We start from the raw sequence: 25,084 nt of genomic DNA, 5'->3' as shown, positions 1-25,084 counted from the left end.
GTTATATTGAGCGTATAACCTTATACGGTCCATATAACTAACGCTAACGGTGTATCTACAACAACACTCATACAATAATAAACAACAAGCTAAACAGATTACCTTGACACACACATAGTTGTACAAAATCATTGTTCTGATATTCCAATGTCCCACAAAAACATAATGCAAAAAACAAACTATATAAGTTGTCAATAAACCGAAACCGAAACCGAAACCGAAAACCTACTATGATCTATCGACAAGCCGATCATTCCGATCCCACTGTTTTTTCATCATGAACAGAAGACGAGGAGTTTGTAGGCGAGTCACTGTTAGTTATAGCACCCACATCAACATCCTGGTTACCAAAAATAGCTGCAAACGAAAGCGGATTCGAGGTTGAACTCTCTTTTTTTAAACCCTTTATTGTTCTCATTGCATCTATTGTTCTTCTATATACATCTGAAGTTTCTACTTCAATTGATTTGGTTATTATATTTTCGGCATCTTCGGGTTTGCTAGATGATTCCACTACTTCAGCTTCTAAGGGGAAAAGTAGTTCAAGATTTTCCTCACATTCATGAACCAATCTAGTAAGCGGTTCGGTTGTGAAAAACGGTTGACGAAGGGTTAGTTGTGTAAAATGTACACGTAATAATCCCCCGGTTCGTTTGTCATACTTCTTCAAAATTTTTATAATCCCTAATCATAACAAGTTGACAACAAGAACACGATTTACAAGCAGCAGTGGCGGATACATGAATTTATAAACAATTATTAAAAAAGTTAAAAATGTGGTACCTGCAAAGTTTAAGGAGCTATAGTTTTTAAGAAGCACCATTTCACCATGAATCGTGACAAAGTCCCTGCGTATTGACATCATCTCGTCACTAAATTCGCTTTCTGATGAAAAGTTTCCATCTTTCCAGCTTTTCGCCTGCACTCGCTCGATTCTTTCCTTTAATTCCTGATTAAATCAAGAAGTTATGAAGCAAATGTGATGCAGCAGAGTGATGCTCAATATAATAATTGTTTACAGATTCAAATTACATGAGACCACAATAAATTAGCATGTAGAAACACTGAACATGTATGAACCTAGAAGCTATTAGATAGAATCAGAAGTGCAAACGAGCCGAGCCAAGCCAGTCGCAAGCTACTCAAGCTTGGATCGATAAAATGCTCGAAACAAACCAAGCTTTTTCGAGCTGGAGCCTCAAACAAAGCTGGTTTAGTTATTGAGTCCAGGCTTGAGCCTTGTATGGAAATCCCGTTTAGGCTCGTCGAGCCTTAACAAGCCTTCTGTATTTTGAAGTTTTACCTCTTCAGGACTTATGTGTACTAATTTTACACTGCACATTGAGCTTGAGCCGAGCTTTGGCTCGTTTAAGGTACTACACGAGCTCAAGCCAAGCCCGAGCCTCAAATAAAGCTCTTTTACTTATCGAGCCCGAGCTTGAGCCTTGTATGAGAAGCTTGTTTAGGCTCATCGAGCCTTAACAAGCCTTGTGTATTTTTAAGTTTTACCTCTTCTAGATTTATATGTACTAATTTTACACTGCACAACTGAGCTTTAGCCGAGCATTTGCTCGTTTAAAGTACCACATGAGCTCGAGCTTGAGCCTTGTATAGGAAGCTTGTTTAGGATCGTCAAGCCTTAACGAACCTTATGTATTTTTAAGTTTGACCTCTTTTAGACTTTTAAGTATTTAATTTACACTGCACAACTGAGCTTAAACCAATCATTTCGCTCGTTTAAGATACCACACATGAGTAGAGTGAGAGGGCTGTTCAAAAAGCTCGAGGCTCGAAGCTCGGGCTCGTGGCTAGCTCAATAAAATCTCGAATAAAACTAGCTATAAAAAGTTGATTTGAAACATCATGAGCTGATTTATATCATTTTTGTAACCGAGCCAAAATCGACCTAGGCTCGCTCGAGTCATGGCTCGATCTTAAGCTTGTTTTAACTTCAAAATCAAGCTATAGAGCCTAGCTAAGTTGCCTCATTTAATTTCGAACCCAAGCTCGAAACGACCCTGACTCGACTCGTGAACAGCCGGCAGATGAGCTCTCAAAATATATAAAAATAATAAAAAGCGTATACATATTAATTAATAAATAATAAATGAGTCAAGCCTAAACTTTAAAAAACACCTCGCAAGCCGAGCGCAATCTCAAGCTCTCGTAAGCCAACTCGAGCCACGCCAAGCTCAAGCTCGGGCTCTCGTAAGTCAAAACGAGCCGAGCTTGAGCCTAGCTGAGCTCAGGCTCAGCTCATTTAAACCCTAATAATTTATCTATTCTTTAGATACTATCAGTTAAAATATCTATTGATTCATATAGATTCAAGTTCATAGCATACAATCAATACTTACTGATAATTAAAAACCCCAAAATTCTATTCTAATAATAACAATTGCATATTATATCATTATATAATAATAATAATAATAATAATAAATCAAACACCTTAAACCGGATGACGAACTCCTCCTCCTTATCAACATAAAAATCATTAAACTTCTCAATTTCTTCTTCCAAAACCCTAACGAAACAGTCCTGAAGATCGGCCAGGTGCGACGGCAACGGCGGAATGTTCCAATCCACGGCGGCGGCGGCCGGCGGCGGACGGCGATCGTCATCACCGGCCGTTGGATTAGGGTTTGGTAAGTGTTTGAGGAAGCTTTTGAGGAGCTTGTAAGAGAGGTATTTGTCTCGCCATTCAGGTAGGGTTTGGTCGAGGTGTATTCCGAATTCTTTTCCGAATTTCATTAGTTTGATATTGAATTGGATTTAGTATATAATATAATATAATATAATATAATATACATAATATGATATGATGAAGTAATTGAAGAAGATGATAATATTGGAATTGGAATCTGGGAATTGGAATTGGAATGTGGAAATGGAAGTAGGAATATTCTTCTTTTGTTTGGAGTACTATTTTGTCAAAACTCGTAGGCTGAGGGGTGTGGGGGGCTCTAACGGAGGCGCGAGTGGGGGCTCCAGCCAATAATATTGTGACGTGTGGCAGAGAGAGAAACTGGATAAGATGGGTGTTGGAGCCCCCGCTGGAGCCCCTGGCCCTGGTGTGGAGGGGCGCGAGCAGGGGCTCCAGCGGATTTTTTTTTTTTTTTATAAATATATTCACGTGTCCCAATGCTAAGCAAACCACCGGATCAGACAGACAGACACCATGGCTGCTACAACCGCCACCGCCGCCATCAGCTCTCCGTTCTCCTTAAAATCAATACCATGGCCTTCCGATCCCATGTTTCTTACATTAAAATCCACAACACCCATGCTGCAAATCTCAACATCATTACCTCAATCTCGTGTAAGAATCGAACCGATACCCATGTCCGGCAAGTGGCCGGCGATGAGGGTGTCGGCGTCTGTGGCTCAAGAAGAGGCGGCAGTGTCGGCGACGGAGGAGGAGGAGACGGTGGCCGTGACGGAAGAAGAAGAACAAGTCTCCGGTGACGGAGGAGATCAGTCTCCGACCGACAGTAGCTCGGTAAATACAAAGCTGTATTTTGGGAACCTGCCGTATCTATGTGATAGTGCTCAGCTCGCCGGAATAATTCAAGACTACGGCAGCCCGGAGCTTGTTGAGGTACATATTACATATCCCTCATATATGATTCTTTCATATACTTTACTTTTATTATCATGTAAATGATCCAACGGCTATGTCACGTCTCCCAATGCTCCTAACCGCCACCTTTCTCCCGCGACCCACCTTGCGCCCGCCTAGTTTTCCGCTCTCGCGGCCCTCTCGCGCCCCTCTCGCGCCTCGGTGGTGTGGTGCTCGCGCCTGGGGGCGCGAGTGGAGGGGCTCTCGCGCCCCCGCTGAAGCCCCACACCCCTCAGCCTTAAATATGGATTGTTTTATGATTATTTTAATTTGAAAAAGAAAATTAATGTTTTCCTAGAACCTGATATTTGGAATTAGGGGTGGGGTGCAACCGAGGCAAATTTGAGCTCGAGCTCGGCTCGTTTAATTTATACAGAGCTCGAGCTCGAATATTTCGAGCTTTGTTTTTAAAGCTCGAGATTGGTTTGTGAGTAGATTTTTAAGCTTAAGTTCGGCTCGGGCTCGACTCGTTTACTATTTATCAATTATTTTTTATATGATTATAATTATTTTTATATATTTTTTTATTATAATTTTATGTATAAAATAATTATATTATTTAGTTATTTTTATTTATTTTCTTCATAACATTATATATATATATATATATATATATATATTAATAATTATTAAATATATATTTCTAAAAAATTATATAAGTGGCCACTCGTTTAGGCTCACGAGCCGGCTCAAGCTTGATACGTGAAGCTTGAGCTCGGGCTCGTTTATTAAATCGGGCTCGATGAAGCTCGGCTCGATTGAGCTTTTTAACAAATCGATCTCGAGTAGCTCTACTCGTTTGCACCCCTATATTTGGTTACTGATTAGTAGTACAAGGGTGTGTATGTTTTGATTCGAGTTGATTACTAGCCCTCTTGTTAGACCAACAAGTTGAGCTTGAGCTTTCAGTTGAGATTGCCTTAAGTGTCTTTGGGATTTTTTATGAACTCTTTATAACTTTTCAATAAGTTAATAAGGGGGTATTTGTGATTCCTTATTTTACCTTCTTATAACTTTCATTATTATAGTTACTAAGTTATAATTTTGTAACTTATTAACTTATTTCCTCACAATACCAAACACCTTTTTACTTTTTCAAAAGTTCATACGTCATAAGTTGCTCAAAATAAGCAACCCTAAACACCCCATAAGTTACAAAAGTGTAACTTATTAACTTGTCACTCTCACACCAAAAACAAACCAAAACACTTTATTACTTTTTAATATGTTAATAAGTTATATGTAGGCTATAATAACCAATCCCAAACACCCCCTTAGTCGAGAAGTGTGCTCCTTTCACTTTCCTACTTATTCATTAAGGTTAGTGGCTATGCACTTACAAGAGAGCTGGTTAGTCGTACTTTCCTCACCAGCTAGGTGTTTGTCGAAGAGGGGATTGCGAAAGTTGTTATGCTTTCCTAGTTTCACTCACTCAAATTAATCAGCTGGTTTTCAGTTAAATGATTCAGTTTATTCGTTTGATTTTTTTTTTTATTTTTGTTAGTTTAATAACCAAAACTAAATCTGTGCTAAAATTTTTTTACTTAAAAATAGATGAAATTAATAAATAAATACATGAATAAGGTATACATAGTTAAATTGGATATGTAAATACATGAAATGGAGTATAAATATTTGCAATGATGGTGTTAAACATGAAATACATAAATAGAAATACAAAAACTATAAATATATGAAAATATGCATGGTTCAATTCGATTCGGTTAATTTCAGCTAACCAAAGGTATAAAAAATAACCGGTAACTAATTTTAGGATATCGGTTAATTATGGTTCGGTTTCATCGATTTTCATCTCGGTTCGATTAGAGCAATTCCAATAACTCATTTGTGAGAGATTTGTGGGCTACAATGAGAGAGAAAGGAGAGGGGCATACATTTGCACGCAATCGTGTGCTTACTTTATGTGGAGACATGGCATTGTTTGTAAGCATTTTATTCGAGAAGCTCTTATCCGTATCTAATAGAAACGTGGTAATAAGACTGGTTTGGTTTTTAAATTTGTTCGAATTGAGTTTTCATCTAGAAGCATAGGATACTCTTTATGCTAAGAAATACATACAGCTCTGACCTCTCATGTTTATCTAAATATTACTCAACTTTATTTATATTTTTTTTTCTTATTATAGGTTTTGCAAAAGTATTATAAAAATACTCAAACTTGAGCTAGCCTTGGCTTGACTCGCTAACAATCTATCTACAAGTGTTGTAATCCGCTGCATTGTGCAGGCCAAACTAGTTATTATTGATAAAGGAGCATATCAATAATAAAAATATGCTTAAAGTAGAATTTCACGAGGAATCATATTCATTTTATGATATGCTAATTTGTGCAGGCCAACATGGAATCATATTCATTTTATTTAGAATTGTGCAGGCCAACAATGCATAAAGGAGCATTGTGCAGGCCAACATGGAATCATATTCATTTTATTTAGAATTTCACGAGGGTTGTGAGTCGAATAAAAATATGCTTAAAGTAAATCAATAATTATAAAAAATAAAAAGAATAGCACAAAAGCATGTGTTTAGTTGTTTACTTATCCTTCACGCAGGATACTGCTGTGCCGACACCCCACCCATGGCCCACCAAGCCCATAAAGTAACACCCACCGGCCCACATGCCAGATGCCACCCACAATATTTAACGTCTTCTTTTAAACCAACTTCTATTCTAAGAAACATGATATGCTAATTTGTGATTAAAATGGATTGACACAAAAATTAAAATTTTCTACAAGTTTGAAAGATGATTTATGTAACTTACTTTTAAAGTATATCACTTTCTTATAAAATACTTCATTTGCAATTGTATTTAATTCGGTTCACACATTTGACGCTAGAAATATCAATGAAGTTTTAAGTTTCGTTTGCAGGACAACGAGTCCACTGATTGATACCTCATATAAGGTGGCGTGTAAAACAAAGCTAGGTGTTCACGTATCTAATTTTAGTCGATATCATAATTCTTGTGTTCGATTAATCGTATATATATATATAAGTATAATTAAAATAATACATTTGTATAACGTATATTTAAAAAAAAATATAAAACCTTAATACAAGAGAATAAGAATGAAACTAAATTTTAAATCCTAAAATTGAGAGAAAAATAGAATGAAACTAAATTTCAGATTCTTTTTCTATATATAAAAATAAATGTTGATATAGAATATCTATGTAAAAGGTAAACTCGGTATATTAATAATCATTTTCTTGCATTTCTATATGAAATTTTCCCCCGGCTTGAAAACGTGGCCTCCATATCATTTCACAACAAACGATTCAAAATACATACAATGTTGAGGTATAAATGAGTTATACAACTAAAACGTTGAGGTGTAAATGAGTTGTGAATTTATACCGACTATGCACTAAAATTTGGATCAACGACTTATTTTTTCCAGTGTTAAAAGTGGTTAATAAAAAATAATGGCTGTAAAAATCACGCCTAATCGTTGATTAATCGCTATCTATATAAAAACCAACAAAATTGAAAAGTTTATCTATAAAACTTTGTATATATGTGTATATTTAAAAAATTACCTATAATTTACAATCTTATTAATCATTGGTTTCTATCCCACTATCCGACTAGCATTTAGAGAAAACGGTTTGGGTTAAAAATAGTTTGGTTTGGTCAACAAAAGTCAAAACCAGTTTATGATCAGTTTCGGTTCAGGTTGAAATCGATTTCTTGATCAGATTACGATTGGTTTCGGTTTTGACCGGTTTCTGCCCGGTTTCGATTCGGCCAACCAATTTGAAACCAGTTTCAATCGGTTCCCAACAGGTTTCTATATAATCTATTTCAGACTGATTCGGTTTCAGTCGGTTTCAGCTAGGGTCAATACATCATTTGTTGGTGTAGAAGTTGCCAAACATATTTCTTCCTATTTTAAAAACCTAAAATGGTTAAAACTTCAAATGAGAGATTTGATTTTTGAAATGGTTACGTTATTTTAATAACCTTTTATTTTATTTTTTTAAAACTAAACGTGTTTGTAATATTTTAATTGTAATAAGCAAGATTGGGATAGTTTTTTTTTTTTTTAAACTAAACATCGAAACAGAAGACAAGCGGGTAACAAGCTGCGCCGTTACCTCATTTTGAATTGTAAAACCCAATCTTTTAAAAACTACATTCGCTGACCTTGGAGTCATAACACTACTATGCATTACCCGTGGAACTTGGGTAAGTAACTCCATAGTAGAGGTGCACAAGACTGTTCGGTTTGGTCAACAAAAGTCAAAACCGGTTTATGATCGGTTTCGCTTCGGGTTGAAACCGGTTTCTTACAATGCTACGATCGGTTTCGGTTTGGGTTTTGACCAGTTTCAATTCGGTTAACCGGTTTTGGTGGAGAAAATTACAAACCGGTTCCGAACCTACAATTTCAATCAGCTCGAAACCGGTTTCTACATAATCAATTTCAAACCAGTTCAGTTTCAGTTTAATTTTCAGATCGACTTGTTAACCGCTTTAATTGTCCACCTCTACTCCACAGCAGTGATTAATAAACACGCAAACGGTAACACGCGTCCCCCTCCCCCACTAATAACCGCTATAAAAGCTTTGTAACTCCTCCACCAAGCTTCCAAATACCATCACAATATTCTTCATTCACACACCACAGAGCAGGTGAAATCATCATCATCAATCAAAGAGAAGATGCCTTCAGAAGGTACTCTTAACTGCATCGACATCATTCTCGCCATCATCCTCCCACCTCTCGGTGTCTTCTTCAAGTTCGGCTGTCAAGTAATTAATTATTAACTCTCTATTTCTCCATTTCTAATAATAATAATTACTCTGGTCTAAAAGTTACAGTGTAATAACAATTACTCTAGAGTAATTATCTATGATAAAAGTATTATTATCTATAACTTTTAGACCAGATTAATTATTATTATTATTTTCTAGTTTAAAACTGTAATTACTTTAGTTATTTAGTTATTTGTATGCTAGAGTAATTATCTATGATAAAAGTATTATTATCTATAACTTTTAGACCAGATTAATTATTATTATTATTTTCTAGTTTAAAACTGTAATTACTTTAGTTATTTAGTTATTTGTATTTTTAGTATGATAGTTTTATTTGTATCGAATATAAAAGTATTATTATCTACAACTTTTAGACCAGATTATTATTAATTATTAATATTATTATTATTTTCTAGTTTAAAACTGTAATTAGTTATTTGTATGTTTAGTATGCTAATCTTATTTGTAGCGGATCGCACCATATAATAATAATAATGTGTGAAATTATGATTGTAGGTGGAGTTTTGGATCTGCGTGTTGCTGACGTTATTCGGATGGGTGCCTGGAGTAATCTACGCGATTTACGCCATTACTAAGTGATTCTTAAGCAGTCGGATGATCGGAATTAAGATTTCGTTTATTTTAGGTTTTGATTTCGGTTGTTTGCTATGTGTATGTATTTTGATTAAGCTTTTGAACTGAAATTTGACTGGATTTAATTGGTGTTTGTTATGCATGGATTGATATTATTATTATTATTATTATTATTATTATTATTATTATGCTGTACATTGTGAATAAGTGTCACTGTTTGTTTGATTAGATGTTAATCGTAATTTGAAGAAGAGTAATCGATATGAAGGAGATTATTATTAATAAATTGGAGTTGGTTACAGTCGGCAATGATGGTGACGGTTACACGAAAGATGATGACGTGGACGGTTTACGGAATATTTGAGTCTATAATTTGCGAAAAAGCACTAAAACGCCAAGGCTCACCACCCCGGGCGGGTGTTTTGTACACAGCGCTGATGGTAGGAGTAATGATTGAAAGGGGCTTTTATCACTATATTACTTGTTAGAGAAAAAGTTTATTAAAAAAAATTTATTAATGAGCGTCGCGTATCACTAGGGGTGCAAACGAGCTCGACTAGGCTTGCACTTCACTCGTTTAATTTACACCAGAGCTCGAGCTCGGCTCGTAAGTAGATTTTCAAGCTCGAGCTTATCTCGGGCTCGGCTCGGCTTGTTTACCATTTATCAATTATTTTTTATATAATTACAATTATTTATTTATAATTTTACCATTATAATTTTATGTTTAAAAAATATATGCTATTTAGTTGTTTTTATTTATTTTTTTCATAACATTATATGCATTAATTAATAATTATTAAATATATATTTTAAAAAATTATATAAATGACAGCTTGTTTAGGCTTGCGAGCCAGCTCGAACTTGATAAGTGAAGCTCGGACTCGAACTCGGTTATTAAACGAGCTTACTTTTAGGTTTGGGCTTGATGAAACTCAACTCGATCGAGTTTTTTAATGAACCAATCTCAAATAGCTCGCAAGCAATCTGGCTTGTTACAACCCTACTTATCACAAAACCGGTAAGATGGGGCTTTACCACAATAAATGGTCTAGCAATAACTTTTTTTCTTAAAGTTATAATAAAGATGTGTGGGGTTGGTTAACAATCAATAGGTTTTTGTTTTTACAATATTGATAAAGACGTGTGGTTTGTTAACAAATAACTTTTCTTAAAAGTTAAGATACTGATAAAGCATTTTTTTTTATTAATAACCAACGGTCATGCTATTAAGTATTATCTCTGCATATCATACGGGTCGTATGTTGTCATATCAACTTAGCTCGGCTACGCATACATCAATGTGACAAAGAAAAATAATTGTGATTTGTTACTATATAAGTAATTTTCTTTGTTAGTCAAACATATTATATAGGTCGTATGATTTGCACCCTGTAGACCCACATGACCTTTTTAGCATGTTATACGACACCTTATGATATATCGTATGATATACACCCGCATGACCATCTTAGCATGCTATATATGACCGACCGTTTACCATGTCATACATACAACCCATTCACATCGTAAGTGATGTTCGTAAGTGTGTTGGTGTTGTTTGTATAGCTTTAGCATAAATTTAAAAAAAAAACGAAAATAAGTGTCGGTGCGTTTGTATAGCTATAGCATAAATTAAAAAAAAAACGAAAATGACTTGACGTTAGTTTTGTAAACTTTGATAAAGACAAGTTCGATAAGCACCAAAGAAATAAAAATAAATTATTTAGATAAATAAAAATATATATGTTCTTACATTTGATGTTTAAATTGAGGCTCGAACACACAAATTTATTAGATGAGACATACACTTTTATCATTAGCCTCAACTATTAGATTGCAACATTATTATCAGAAAAACTCAAATACAAAGACAAAATTTATAACTAAGTACGGCCGGTTGGATTTAAATAGCCCGGTCGAGCCGAAATACAAAGGCCATAACGAGTAACGAAATATATAAATTAATTTTCTTAAACGGCGGTTTTATATCATCAATAAACATAGAAAAATATAGTTTATTTATTTTTCAGGCTTTTATTTTAGTTTGGGTCCGGTAACTTAAACTTGATTAAGGGGGTGTTCGGAATTCCTTATTTTATCTTCTTATAACTTATAGGTTACAAATTATAAGGTTTTTGAGAAAATTAAATAAGTCATAAGGAGGTAAGATAAGGAATTAAAAATGTTTTGGGTCCAATATTATAAGATGATAAAATCCCAACCGTAGTTTATAAGATTTATATTTTTAAATATATACATAGGAAATATAAAAAATTTGGCCCTGTCTCGGCCGACCAATCAATGACACTAAGAACTGGGTTATTGTTTACCAATTGAGGAAAGCCCAATAACCATAACCCAGAAGCCCAAACCAACTGATTCGGGCATAAGCCCAGACGTAAGGAATCAAATGTCAAGCAAAGAATACCAATATTTTCTGGCTACTCATGGTCTCATGGATGGTTGGTTATCTTAGTCTTCAATTTATTAGTTCATAATTTATTCTATTCTTGCATTTATACTTTTTGCAGTATGTTTATTTACATTTTACACCAACTGGGGAGAAATCCTTGAAAGAACGACAACAAGCGATAGGTTTTCGAGTAAAGATAATATCTTAGTTACAAGTGATTTCGATAAAGGGCAAACATTGATGGGTCTTAATGTTGTAGAAGAATCCATTTTTCCTAGCAATGAGCGATAGGTTTTCGGCTTACTCTCTTAGTGTACATGAAGGATCTTAATGTAGTAGAGGAATCTTTTTTTTAATTTTGTTTACTAGCAACATGCCCATCAACTTATTGATGAATTGCCCATCACTAGGACCATTTATATTCACTTCGATGTTTATCTGCAGCCTTTTTCAAGTCCGCATCGATAAACAAACACGAACTAAAAGACTAGCTCTCGTTTAGATTAATTAGAAAATATAACTCAAAACACTATTAAATCTCTCAAAACCTAACTCGGTTTGACTCTTGAACTCTTGATGAATCCTAACTCGGTTGCATCTCACGTGTCTTTCTTAATGTCTAACCATGACTTTGTTTATGCAGACTAACCTAACTTGCTATCCAAGACATAACCTATTTTAATTACAATACAATTGGGAAATATTTTATAATTAGAAAACATAATCAACTATGACATACTTGTCAATGTTGATCCCTCAATGAAGCATAATCAATGTTGGACATAATTTCATACTCGACTTGTGACTTGGAGTATGAAATTATGTCCAACATTGATTATGCTTCATTGAACTAGCGTAGAATATAGCTTCAATTCGAGTTTTGATGCATATGCACTAATGCACACCTATATCTTGGAACAAAGATGTTTGCAATATATGCTAAGAGAGATTGATTCTCTAAAACCTTCCGTAATGGATGGCATTATGTGGTATTTTGGAGCCATAATGCCTGGAACACTGCCCCCAGGCATTATGGATGACATTATGGTGAGGAGCGTTATGTACATAACGTTGTGTTGGCTCGAGTTTTGAGGGTTTTGTGTTTTGGGGACATTTCCCTACTATACTCATTTTTTGCAAAATGCTCAAAAGCTGACGAGGCGCTACATGGCGCAAAATGCCCGGATATGCCTGGTTTTGAATACGCATGGTCTAAGGAAGGAAAAATAGAGGATTCATGCTTTTTGGTTCCAACAAATTTTACACGAGTGGCTGGCTACTCCTCGTATTACTGTACATCTGCCCCTGCGGTATATTTTATTACAAAATCAATAGTCAATGAGTACTTTTACACCAATGTCCATGACAAGTTTTGACCTCTCGATCTTTAAAGGAGAGAACATCTTATAACACCCAAAGAGAACATCTTATAACACCCAAGATACTACTAGGCCAAATGTGTTTGACCAATACATACAAGAGTTCTAATTGGTTCTATAATGATCCTTGATTCGATATTGCATTTATTTATATAATAGGAGTTAATTAGAGAATTTGATACATACTTACCATTGAATAGTGGTTCTTTTTCAAAGATAAATAATAGTTGTTAAGTATGGTTAAATACTTAAATTCAAGTGAGAAAGTTTGAGACTACACACTTGTGCATATGTTAACAATGTCAAAATATTGTGGAGTTAACATCATACGATTTCGAATATTGGTGGTTTTGTTATGTGGATCAAGCGTGAGTGACCAAACACAAGTTTTTTAGTGTTGAGTTGTTTGATGCCGACAAGGGATTGGCATGTCGCATGAGATTACTAGGTTAGCGAGGACCACTAATATCTTTTAATATATTTATGGCTCTGTCATGAGTTTGATCTTCCATATAATGACATTCGTATCTAGGCTGATCCAAAATGTAGTCTAGCGTGGACGTCACCGGTTAGCTTCAACATGTGGCTGAATTCCGTCCACTCTAAAGTGACTCATTGTGCATGTGCTACTTGGTCCGAGTGGATCATGGGTCATTAAAGAACTTAGAGTACAACAACCGATTTTGAACTAAGCAAGCTAACAACATTAAGAACAACATGACTAGATACAACAAGCTACAACTACTTAAGGATAATAATAAGGACAAAAGCAATAGTCTCTTGCTAAAAATTCTCCAAACATTAATCCTGAAAAAGAAAAAAAATATAATAAAGAAGCCAAAAGTTTCAAATTCCAAATTTGTTGTACATCAAATAATTAATACTTTATTAATAGAATTTATTGAACAAACCCCACACTGTTTAAGTGTTTTATTAGGAGGGCAATGTTAGTTGAGATTTTTGAGGTCTCAGGTTCAAAAGCTAACTCATGAGTGTTTTCTCCTTGGGTGGGCATGTATGAGGCGTAAAAAACAGTATCGACGGTTGACATCCCGCCTCAAACAAACTGACTCGCTATTGAGAGTAGTACCAAGAGTTGTTCAAAATAATAATAATAGTAATAAAATAATGACATAATAATAATAATAATAATAATAATAATAATAATAATAATAATAATAATAATAATAGGGGCCATTATAGTTTTAAAGACTTGAAATCCCACTTCTTGTAATTTAGTGATCTTCATTTAACCCTTTCTCTGTTTCTAATAAACGCTTTTATTAAAGAAAAAAATGATGATTTCATTCACCCGTAAAAGCGGCCCATTATAAATTTATAATGTCTATTTCTTAATATTTTTTATTTATTTATACACTTATTACATTCTCTACGGTTCTAAATAGATCTAATTTGACCCTAATCAATCGACTTTATCAAGAAATATTACTTTTCTTTTTTAGATTAAGAGGTTGATAGCGAGATCTCAAATCAACCAACTGGTTTTATGATATATCTCATTAACAAAGATGATACCCAAAGTTTGTATTTGTTTATAAATAAACTCTTTTAGCGGATCGTTAATATTGAGAGTGACACTTTATGATACTATGTAATTTGTGGCTTTGTGCAACCATATGTACATACAATATGCATGGGAAATCCGTAAATAGGTCCACTCTTTTATTCAAGATAATGAAATATATAAAATTAATAGCTATATTTTTGTTAAAAGGTTTCTACAAGTATATGACAACTTGAAATGAAAAAATGTAATCTGTTTTATAAAGAAAAAATAATATGAAAGTATTTTTATAAAATGTTGGATGATTCACTTGTCATGACAGCCACTTTTATATTATTCTTATTCAGTTATTTGCTTGTGTCTAAAAATACTTTAAAATGACATTTGACATTAATCTTACAAATATAAGGATTTAATTAAGAGGATCTAATGTCGTATTCTTGAATTTTGGATGATTCTTGACATTTGACAATTGACTAAAAATACTTTTAAGTATCCATATATACATATTAATCCAAAATACCTATTAATTAAGAGGATTTAATGTAGTATTCTTGAATTTCTCAACGAGTAGATATCTCTCTGAATCACGAAGTTCACCTTAAGACCAGAGTATTTCGTTTAACACAAATTCGTTAATCGGATAAGACCAAACGATTTTCTTATATAGAGTTCAACAGGGGCAATGAACCGTCGCAAATTTTCATGAATGTCATGAAAATTAACGGTTATAACATAACTGCTGCAATACAAAACTTTCACACAGAAGAACAAAGTTGATTTTGATCCATAGTTTGGTTCTAAAGACCAAAGTTATGAATTATGATAACCAATTATAAATCTCAATACCAAAGTTAATACTAATGATCAAATTCAAGCACCTCTAAGCAAAACTTTGCGATTCTTGAACAACTTCTAATGAAAAAGAGTTAATCCCATCCAGATGCTTTGCTTCTTGGACCACATTAGGTAGCCCTGCGACCTTGCTACTTACTATGCAGTCGATATCTCCAATATATTACCGATATATCATTGTTGGTCCTTTGGTAAAATATCAGTTAAAATATCGGTCAGAATATTGGTACCGAGATATTGACCGATACTGGACTAATTTTTGATCGATATATCACCGATATTCCCGATATCAAAGTTTAAGTCTTAATTATGAACTTTTAGTGTCCAATGTTAGTGTCTTAAGTCTTAATAAATTCTTATTTGCTACAATTGTTAGTATTTTGCAAGTTCCAAAAGGTTAATTTGTTAATGCTAGAAGACTATACTGAATTACTAGTGTTAAATTGTTATATATATAAATTTTACATGGTACTAAAATTACTAATATCCCAACGATATCTCAATGCGATAACCGATATCTCAGATATCGGTCCTTGACCGATATCCAATATTTTTCCGCATTAACTGCATAGCAACCAATGACGCCGCCACCGTACCTCGTCGTTTAGTGGGCTCCACTCACTTAATCTATCGATCACAAAGTTATGCATAAGAAACTAGAAAGAACAAGTTCTATAAAATCTGAACTTCACACCTTCTAAGTTAGATTAATGTATATTCTATATTTTTATTTGGTTGAATATCATATTTCCAAACTAAAATGATGATACTAAAATCATATATATTACATAAGTTTAAAAGATAAATCATCACTTATATTTTTCACCATGCAAATTTTTTTCTTTCCTTTTATCTTAAACCCCTACAAAATTTGTATAAACAAATATATTTCTAAACGTCATGCACGTTATATCAAAAAACTAACATTTTAGAATTTGTGCACATAAAAATATGAAGATATATCCTTTGGATTTTTATTGAAAATTTAGAATGTGACGTGAAACAAACAGCAATAAATGCGTTCCATCCCATCCGAACTATAAATGCACTTCTAATAATTCATCAATACTATTTAGTATTTATTATTATATTATTAAATGCAATAAATAAATGTCAATATAAATATATAATCACTCTCCACAAAATATGGTTACACATTTTTGTTCGTTCTCTTTTAAATATAAAAATAAGAGTAAGGCTCTAAACAAAACTAAAATTAGCAATCGACACGAACACATGTCTTGCTCAACGTTTATAAACATTTGTTTGTGTTCATTTATCTTTACTTACATATATTTTAAGTTTATTTATTATTAGTAATTAGTAATACCATTATCTTTTATGCATTTTTACATATAAAATTAAGAGTAAGCCTCTAAACAAAACTAAAATTAACAATTAACATGAACATATGTCTCGCTTAACGTTTATAAACATTTGTTTGTGTTCATTTATCTTTACTTACATATGTTTTTAAGTTTATTTATTATTAGTTATTAGTAATACCATTCACTTTTATGCATTTTTATAACAAAAATACAAATAGGAAACTAATAAATGTTTATGACATCTCTTTATTGTGTTACTATAAATATATATTAAATTATTTGCTACATAATGATATTTTTATAGTTGTATACTTGAATTATATTCGTGATTCATCCAATGGTCCATGTGTTTTCTTTTAAGAGTCTCATTTGATAGGACTAAATAATGGAAAGCAATGCATGTGAAACTATAGCAAAAAAACGAGTACAAGTACAATAAAAGCATTAAAATCGAAATTAAACACCATTTTGGACCAAAGTTTTTAACTTTTTTTTATTTCTGAAAAGTTGCTTTAAAATCATTTTCAACTTTGGTAGTAAATAATATAACATTTGACACAATGAAAGGGTTTATAATAGTAACTATTACATGGTTAAACTATTTATTAAAACTAAGGAAACCCTAGAGGTGGATCTTGTAGTGAAGAATTCACCAAATCAAGAATGTTATTCCAGTAATTCTTGTTATTGTCATCATAGCAAATGCCATTGACTCCGGTATCCTCGTGAGCCACGTTTGACTCGCCTTCGGTTTCATGAACACGAGGATTACTAGTACTTGAACTGCTTAGTAGAAGATCTGTAAAACTCGCTAGGAAGCTGCCACTAGGTATTTGCTGGTTTCCATTGTTATGATCATCAACGTTGGGTTGCATGCTAATTCCGTTGAACCCTGGAATTGAATTCACCATATGATCATTGTTTTCGTCTTTGCATTCCCATTCATCATCACATTCTTCGCCTGTGTTCCCATCATCACACGACCCAGACGAGTGCCCACCAACAAACTCGAAAAAGTTAGTCGAGCTTTCTCTTACACCCGTGGTGGAAATTTTAGATGTTGGCGATTCCAAATCTCCGTTTCCATTCCCCTTATTAATGTCATTGTGTTTATTTCCCCAAACCTTATTCCAGGCCTTCAATATATCAACACATGACCTAGTAGGTGCCCCAGATACAGGCGTAGACAATTTATTAGTCATCGACGATGATTCAGTTGAACCTACTGTCTTTTCAGCTGGGCTCGAGGATCGAAGCCTAGATTGCTTGACTAGTCTGGCTTCAGCCTCGAGCCTAGCACTCTCCCACTGGGCCATGTGACTCAAGTTAGCCACACTCTTGGATTGACCATCAATACACAAAAGGGTATCGTTTTTCGGTTTGTGGCTAACCGGATCAATCCCCATTTTTGTCAACCTCTTTTTGAGATGAGTGTTCCAGTAGTTCTTGATCTCATTATCTGTTCTTTTTGGTAGGTGAGTTGCTATTGCTGACCACCTAACCACACGAGCATAATACAATATTAGATTTGTTTTATTAGACCATTTCCATCGCGACCACTTCACAAGCGGCATGCCCCGCCTCTATGTCAGGGCATGAGCCACTCTTTGTCCCCTTTCCTCTCACATCCTTCGCACGGACGATTGAAGGCCACGATGGAGACGGTCTTGGACAACAAAAACAACACCCTCAAAGGCTAGAAATCACATTACCTATTTCCCAAAAGAGCATGCAGTTGAATGATTGTTTGTTCTTCTTGACCAGTGAATTTGCCTCTCTTAATATCCGGTCGAAGATAATTCGTCCATCTTAACCTGCAACTTTTCCCACATCTTTGCAAGCCTGTTTCATGTTTTCACATCAACATTTGTATGATCACACAAGATGCTAAATTACTAACTAGCATTATATCATATCACACTACTAAATTCTACAAGTTCACAGAATTAATCAAGTAAAAGAAGTAAAACCGGCTTTTGTAGGCAAAGCATGCCAACTTCCATGGCCATGTTCTTCAATATAAGCTAAAAGCTTTTGATCTTCTTCTGGAGTCCATGGTCCTTTCTTCAAGCCGACCTTGTCACAACATGGAGATCGGCCCATTCGACGATATTGGTTTGAATATCAAAGGAGCAAAAAGGCTACACAACAAGCTTCTCTTTATATACTTGCAACAACACCTTCTACACCTCTCTATATGTTCTTAAAGACTACCACCATAAATACCATATGATTATATGCTCAGGGATATAAATAATTTTATGGTTATGATTTTTTCAGAAGTAATAACTACACATAGGGTAATTTAATAAACAAACTGAATAATGCAGTTCATATATTTAAGAGGGTTGTCCAGCTAGTCATTCCTTTGCCATCATCAAGTTGAGAGAGAGTCGGTATTGAATTCAGTGGCGTATCTATAAATTAATTTAAAGGTATCTTGAAAAAACTTTCTGGACCTAGGAGTTTACTAATATTTGCTCAGACAGGTTATCCGAATACATAAAACGAGAAGAATATTATAGGCACCTTATTAGATACACAATGATACTATATATTAGGTCAAAGTGATTAAAAGTATAATAATAGGTTGTTTGGTTTAAGGTGTATCAAAGAGTGAAACTAAATCCACAACTTTTAAATCATATGTCACTTTTAAAATAAGCATTTTCTTTTAATTTCAAGTGGTATATTGATTATGATAAATCTGCCTTAAAACTCAATTTTTGTCACATATAATTAAAAGATGTCATCAAAATGGTTGTTGTCATTTGATGGATTTTTTTGATAATTTTAATTACTTGATTAGCAGGTGTTTTAGGGTACCCGTTGAATAATATATCAACTACGAGTTTAAGTTGTATACGTATCTTGGTAGCGTACCAAATTGATACCGGGCAAACATCAATGGAACCATACTAATATTCTCTATTTAGGTTTTCGGTATAATTAATAATATTGGAATCGAACTGACAAAACTAATACAGTATAGTGTTTATGTTTCCATTCGTTTTTAGTTTGGGTTTGATATGGTACTAACGATACCCCTACTTCTTGTTGAAAATGAAAGAAAAATCTATAAACTCGCAGTTTTTAATTAATTCAATGGTATGCACATTTTTATTTACACACGAAGAGAAATGAAACAATTACCAAGAAAAATACAGCAAATGGTGTAAATTTAAAAGTATGTCCGGGTGTGTGAGTTTGACATTATAAAAGGAAAGAAACTATAAAACACTAAGTGGCACTTGTTATCCGTTCCGTGCTTGATAAGATTCTAGAATGGTTTTCAGTTTTATAGTTCAAAGCGAGCTATGGGTATTGAGTTGGAGCTTACACCACGATCCACCATCGATTAATGTGGTGTTAGGCTTTTTATTACATATAACCCGTGTCTTTCTTAATGTGGTGTTAGGCTTCTTATTACAATGCTAATGTAATATTGTTAACTTGATGTAAGAAGTGTGAGTCTCAGGGTCAAAACAGTCATTTCAATACCTCTTTTAACACCTATTTCAATACCTCTTTTAACACCTAACATGTGGATACTAAATCACTGGACAAAGTAGTCATAACTCATAACGGGACCCCTACCATTGTATTAAAACAAACAATTAGTAGTAAGGGAAAATAGAAAGTTGCCAGAGTACATACTCTTCTCAGAACCAACGATAAAAGCAGTGTAAATAGCCATATATTTTTTATTGAGTAAACCGCGTTTTCCGTTCATGTGGTTTTCGTTTGTCTAAATCTGCGGTTTTAATTTAATAGTTTTAAATTTGCAATTTTCGTCATGTGGTTTCATTTCACTTGCAATTAAACCCGAATTCATTAACCACGTTAGGTCTGGTTGTTAAATCCATCAGCGTGTCCTTCACGTGAGGGCAGCTTTGTCCTTTTTTTCCCAAAATACACCTCCGCCCCTCACGTGAGCAGGCTTGCGAATTAGGACTGGGGTTTATTTTGAGAGAAAAATGACAAAACTGCCCCTCACGTGAAGGACACGCTGATAGGTTTAATGACCAGACTTAAGGGGATTAGTGAATTTGGGTTTGATTGCAAGTGAAATGAAACCACATTGACGAAAATCACAAATTTGATATTATTGGACTAAAACCATAGATTTAGGCAAACCACAGGGATAAAAACCGCAGTTTACTATTTATTTTTATAATGCTTTCATATTGTAACTCAATTCTTTTACTTTATGTTTTATGCTTAGATCTAAGGGTTACAATCTAGTTATGTAAAATAGACCGATTAACCATCCGAACCTGCAGGATCGGTTTGTTTCGATTCAAATTTAGTTTATGAATTTTTAACCTTCTAGTTACTGGTCCGGTCGAGTCTAAACCTATTTTAACTAAGAGGAACTGAAGGACCGGTTTTCGACTACTTTTAACTTCAAAATGTTATAATTTATCACACATATAAAAATACTTGCAAAGTATTCGTTCAACTTAAAACATATAACTACTATATACTATTTTTTATTTTTAATGTGCATTAAAGAAAAACAATGCCCAACACACGTTTCTTTAAAAACCACTGGTCTGGGTGACGTACCGTCTAAACTTAACCGATCTTGACCGAAACCTAATCAGACTAGTCTTTGGTTTGGAAATTCTTACATTTTTGGTCTCCCCCGGCTCATTCTAGACGGGTTCGGTTTTCAACCATGAAAGCTCCTGGTTGTAATGTTAAAAAAAATCTATTTAAAAAATATATATTACAGTATAGAAAACATTTTAGTTGAAGCTAGATATTGTGATATTAATCATGGGGTTAATGGTCTATTAGCAAAAACATATACGGAGTAACAAAGGTTTTATGTTTAACTCCCACATACAACAAGGTTAAAAGAAATTCGTTGCTAATAAAAATAAAAGATATTGTGATGTTAAATGTTATAATATTTTTGGGATAAGAGTATTTATTATAACTGATGAGTCAATATGCAATAGCAATACTACTCTGCCAAAATAAATGAGAAGCAGTGCTCTTTTCACGATAAGAATGTCTTTTTCAACTTGCATAAAAAATAAATTCGGTTACGTTACTATATGAAACTTATTCACATATAAGTTAAAGATCATTTATTACGCTATATATTCTAATATTCTACATGCCTTAGTGTTATATTTTACAATTTTTATAGTGTAACAATGTGTTAATTCACCTTGAGACGGGTTAAATATAACATTTTGAGTTGGTATGCAATATTAAGGAAATGATGGCCGACGAGTAGAGGTGCACAAACCGGTTTAAAACTCAAAACCGGTTTGGGTTGAAACCAATTCGGTTTGGTCAACAAAAGTCAAAACCGGTTTATTACTGGTTTCAGTTCGGATTGAAACCGGTTACTTACTATGTTATGATCGGTTTCGGTTCGGGTTTTGATCGGTTTTGGTTAAGGTTTTAATCGGTTTTGGTTCGGGCTTTGTTTTTGCCCGGTTTTGGTTCGGTTAACCGGTTTGGAACCGGTTTTAGTGGAGAAAATGACAAACCGGTTCCGAACCTACAGTTTCAACCGGTTTCTACATAATTGGTTTCAGATTGGTTCAGTTTCGGTTTGATTTTCAGGTCGATTTGGTTAACTGGTTTATTTGCCCACCTCTGCCGACGAGTACTTAGGTAGTTTAGTGATACGTTTTGTGAAAACATACTAGTTACTTAAGTTAGTAAGACATCTTGTTGTGGGGCTTCAAAAAGAGTGGCAAAATGACATGGCATGGCTTTAAAGTCCTTAATACGCCAAGGCTTTAAATTGGGGGCGGTAAACGGGTGGGCTGCAATGTGTTGCCGAACGTGAAAGGGGATTGTGATGGGGCCAACTCATGTTTTCAAGGTAAGAGCGTTCCCATCATATCGACTATTTTATAGTGAGTGGATTTTTTATAATTTAGGATGATTTAGGGTGTTATGGGTAGAGAAGAGAAAAAACGCAGTGATTTTTTTTGTATATTTGAAAAGTTATTATAGCACCCTATAAATTTTTTAATATATTTTGAAATTGGTTCTGGGTGAAATATAGAGAAAATGTAATGATAAAGATATTAAATAATATTATTTAATTGAAAATGAGATGGAAAATATAGTGATTTTTAATGTAATTTTGAATTTGAAGATAGAAGAATGAGATGAGAATGATCTAAGAGAATTGGACTTTAAAAAATATAATTTAAGTTAAATGGTAATGAGATTTTAAGAGAATTGGGTTTTAAAGCCCTCATTGCATACGTGACAGTGACGTAACACTTTAACCGTCTAATTATTGAAGGTTGAAGTTGTCAGGACACAAGATGTGAAGTTGGTAGAGCAAACTAATTTGTAGGTTTTTAGGCTAACGAAGTCGTATAAACATCAACTTAAACTTTGCCATATGTAAATGGAGACCTTTTTATAATGAGATAAAAATATATATGTGAGTTTTTCTATTTACATGAAAGCTTAAGTCATTAATAGAATGTCAATTATATTAAACTTTTGGTGAATAATGGAAGACATGAAAATTGCAATTGCTTGTGGTTTGTTCTCACCAAAAGTAGAACTCTATGTCCTTTAAAAAGTTTTAATTGGGACTTACCAATTAGTATCATAGTTCCACCATTTTTTATTTTTATTTTTTTAATGCTGTATAATGAAAAGTATTAAAAAAAATCCTGAACTCATAAAAAAAAAATTTAGCTGTATTTAACAAGTGGACATCTTTTTTGTTTGGTTTTACTTTATATTATTCTTAATTTGGCTAACATTTAACATGGGTAAGCCTAAACCTAAACAAGGCCCGTATATTCGTGGTCTTACCCTAATACAATTCGTTTGACCAGTTGAGTTTTTCTTCTAGGTGTTAAGCGGGTCACACTCGCAGGTTTGCGGTTCCAACGCGACTTAAATTCGAAAACCTGAAACAAATCCGAAAACGACTTGGGCCCTGTACGTTTACGCCTATATACGTGTCCGGGTCAGGGCTGGCTCGTGTAAGACTGGGTTAAGTTGTAAAAACACAAACGAGCCGATCTGGAATACAATTTGTTTTTTACCTGAACAAACTAATTTAAATCGTTAAAAAATATAAATTTAAATAACAAATTTCGCCAGGTCAAAACATGCAAAAGGCTCCCTTTATGAGCAGCAAACAAATGTACCACAAATTGTTGCTACACTGCCACACACAGCATCTGCTCTCAGAGGCGAAACTTGAATGAAAATATTAGGGTTACCAGATTTAATACATATAAAATTTTTAATAAACCGAAGTGGTTGGGCTAAAACGGTTTAATTTATACTGTGTGTAAAAATTTTCGAACAAAAATGCATATGAGAAAAAAACAAGGGGTGGCCAAAGACACAACATGAGATGTGGTTGGCTCAAGAATAAAGCTGAGCAGTCTTTGATTTTGTAATGGGTCAAAATGTTTATGTTTTTGACGTCTACAAAATTTCATTTTTTATCGAGTCAAAACAGGTTTTGTTAGATTAAAAATAAACCCAAATAGAATCGACCCATTTGTTCTTATATATGAAAACCCCAAAGTAAATATAAAGAAGGGGTTTTCATTGCTTCGCCGCTTCAGGATCCGGGGGGGGTACCCTATCTATCGAGTAGTAAGAGTATGTGAAGCCTTCTACTACTAAACAAAATAAATTGATATAACTCACCAAAACAAAAACGTAATTGGCTAATTCCCAAACACTTTATTAATCATAAAAGCTATCTCAAAAACTTGATTACAATTCTCGATAAGCCTAACATGAATTCTTTGGGGTTATATAGAGACTCGATTAATTAATGAGATTGATCCATTAACTCGAACTGTAACCTATTTAACTCGATTAATTAATGAGACTCAATAAGCCTAACTAGATTACCATTTATTTTTTAACCATTAAATAAAATTCGTTACGTATCTAATAAATAAAATAGATAATTATTTCTAATTGCAATAATTAATTAATTAATGAGATTGATCCATTAACTCGACTGGCCCTACCTTATTGACCCATAACTCAGGTTTGGAAATTAACTCCAACAATATACGAGTGAAAGTTTTTGAATTTAGTGTCAACACCATTCAGGTCAAAGACTAACAGGCAAAAAATATGGTATGATTAAGTGAAGTGATATTAACACAACCAAAATATCAATAGAATCAGACAATTAGAAACTAGATTTCAATGGATAGACTGAAGGGTTACAATTTTGGTGAAAAATGAACCGTACACAATCATGAACAAACAAAAATTACAAGAAGAGATGAGAAATTAGACTAGAATCTGAGATGAGAGAAGAACCATCATTTACTTAACCTTTATAAACTCTAAATCAGCCCATATTTTATATCTGAATAGGTTTTATTCATGCTCCCCCGGTTCCTCTTGTTGGGCTTCTTATACGGACTGTTGAGTTAGGCCCATAAGATTCATAACATATCAACGCGACAACGCGGATTGTCGCAACGTTTGGGTAAAATTATTGATAGGATATAATTAAGTAAAGACAATTCACAAACTTACAAGCTAAAGCCACAAACTAAAGCTCTTTTGTCATTAAATCAAGCAAGTGGTTGTGTGAT

General features: G+C 33.9%; 2 protein-coding genes across 2 annotated transcripts; both read right to left on the bottom strand.

Annotated features, from left to right (window-relative positions):
* Positions 1 to 220: 220 nt before the first annotated feature.
* LOC143579824 (SPX domain-containing protein 4-like) lies at positions 221 to 2,770 on the bottom strand. The gene is made up of 3 exons (XM_077063013.1): positions 2,452 to 2,770; positions 784 to 949; positions 221 to 684 (listed from the first exon to the last, which is right to left on the bottom strand). Exons 1-3 carry the CDS (start codon positions 2,752 to 2,754, stop codon positions 251 to 253), a joined length of 903 nt encoding a protein of 300 aa, XP_076919128.1. The 5' UTR covers positions 2,755 to 2,770; the 3' UTR covers positions 221 to 250.
* Positions 2,771 to 17,030: 14,260 nt separating this feature from the next.
* On the bottom strand, positions 17,031 to 18,882 carry LOC143579822 (transcription factor MYB106-like). The gene is made up of 3 exons (XM_077063012.1): positions 18,476 to 18,882; positions 18,218 to 18,347; positions 17,031 to 18,002 (listed from the first exon to the last, which is right to left on the bottom strand). Exons 1-3 carry the CDS (start codon positions 18,606 to 18,608, stop codon positions 17,117 to 17,119), a joined length of 1,149 nt encoding a protein of 382 aa, XP_076919127.1. The 5' UTR covers positions 18,609 to 18,882; the 3' UTR covers positions 17,031 to 17,116.
* Positions 18,883 to 25,084: the final 6,202 nt, after the last annotated feature.

This window comes from Bidens hawaiensis, unplaced genomic scaffold, assembly GCF_021521415.1.
Source record: "Bidens hawaiensis isolate Kalapana, Puna unplaced genomic scaffold, B.hawaiensis_p1.1 tig00029987_1, whole genome shotgun sequence".
NCBI lineage: Eukaryota > Viridiplantae > Streptophyta > Magnoliopsida > Asterales > Asteraceae > Bidens > Bidens hawaiensis.
Note: the sequence above shows the minus strand (reverse complement) of the source record. Positions and strands in the feature narration are given on the sequence as shown.

What these genes read in the sequence shown, in the direction of transcription:
- LOC143579824 (XM_077063013.1), bottom strand. Translation starts at nt 2,754, where the DNA reads ATGAAATTCGGAAAAGAATTCGGAATACACCTCGACCAAACCCTACCT. An exon ending in AGTTCGTCATCCGGTTTAAG is followed by an intron (nt 950 to 2,451) that starts GTGTTTGATTTA and finishes TGATTTAATCAG; the next exon opens with GAATTAAAGGAAAGAATCGA. An exon ending in TAGCTCCTTAAACTTTGCAG is followed by an intron (nt 685 to 783) that starts GTACCACATTTT and finishes TGTTATGATTAG; the next exon opens with GGATTATAAAAATTTTGAAG.
- LOC143579822 (XM_077063012.1), bottom strand. Translation starts at nt 18,608, where the DNA reads ATGGGCCGATCTCCATGTTGTGACAAGGTCGGCTTGAAGAAAGGACCA. An exon ending in TGCTTTGCCTACAAAAGCCG is followed by an intron (nt 18,348 to 18,475) that starts GTTTTACTTCTT and finishes AACATGAAACAG; the next exon opens with GCTTGCAAAGATGTGGGAAA. An exon ending in CATGCTCTTTTGGGAAATAG is followed by an intron (nt 18,003 to 18,217) that starts GTAATGTGATTT and finishes TCGTGTGGTTAG; the next exon opens with GTGGTCAGCAATAGCAACTC.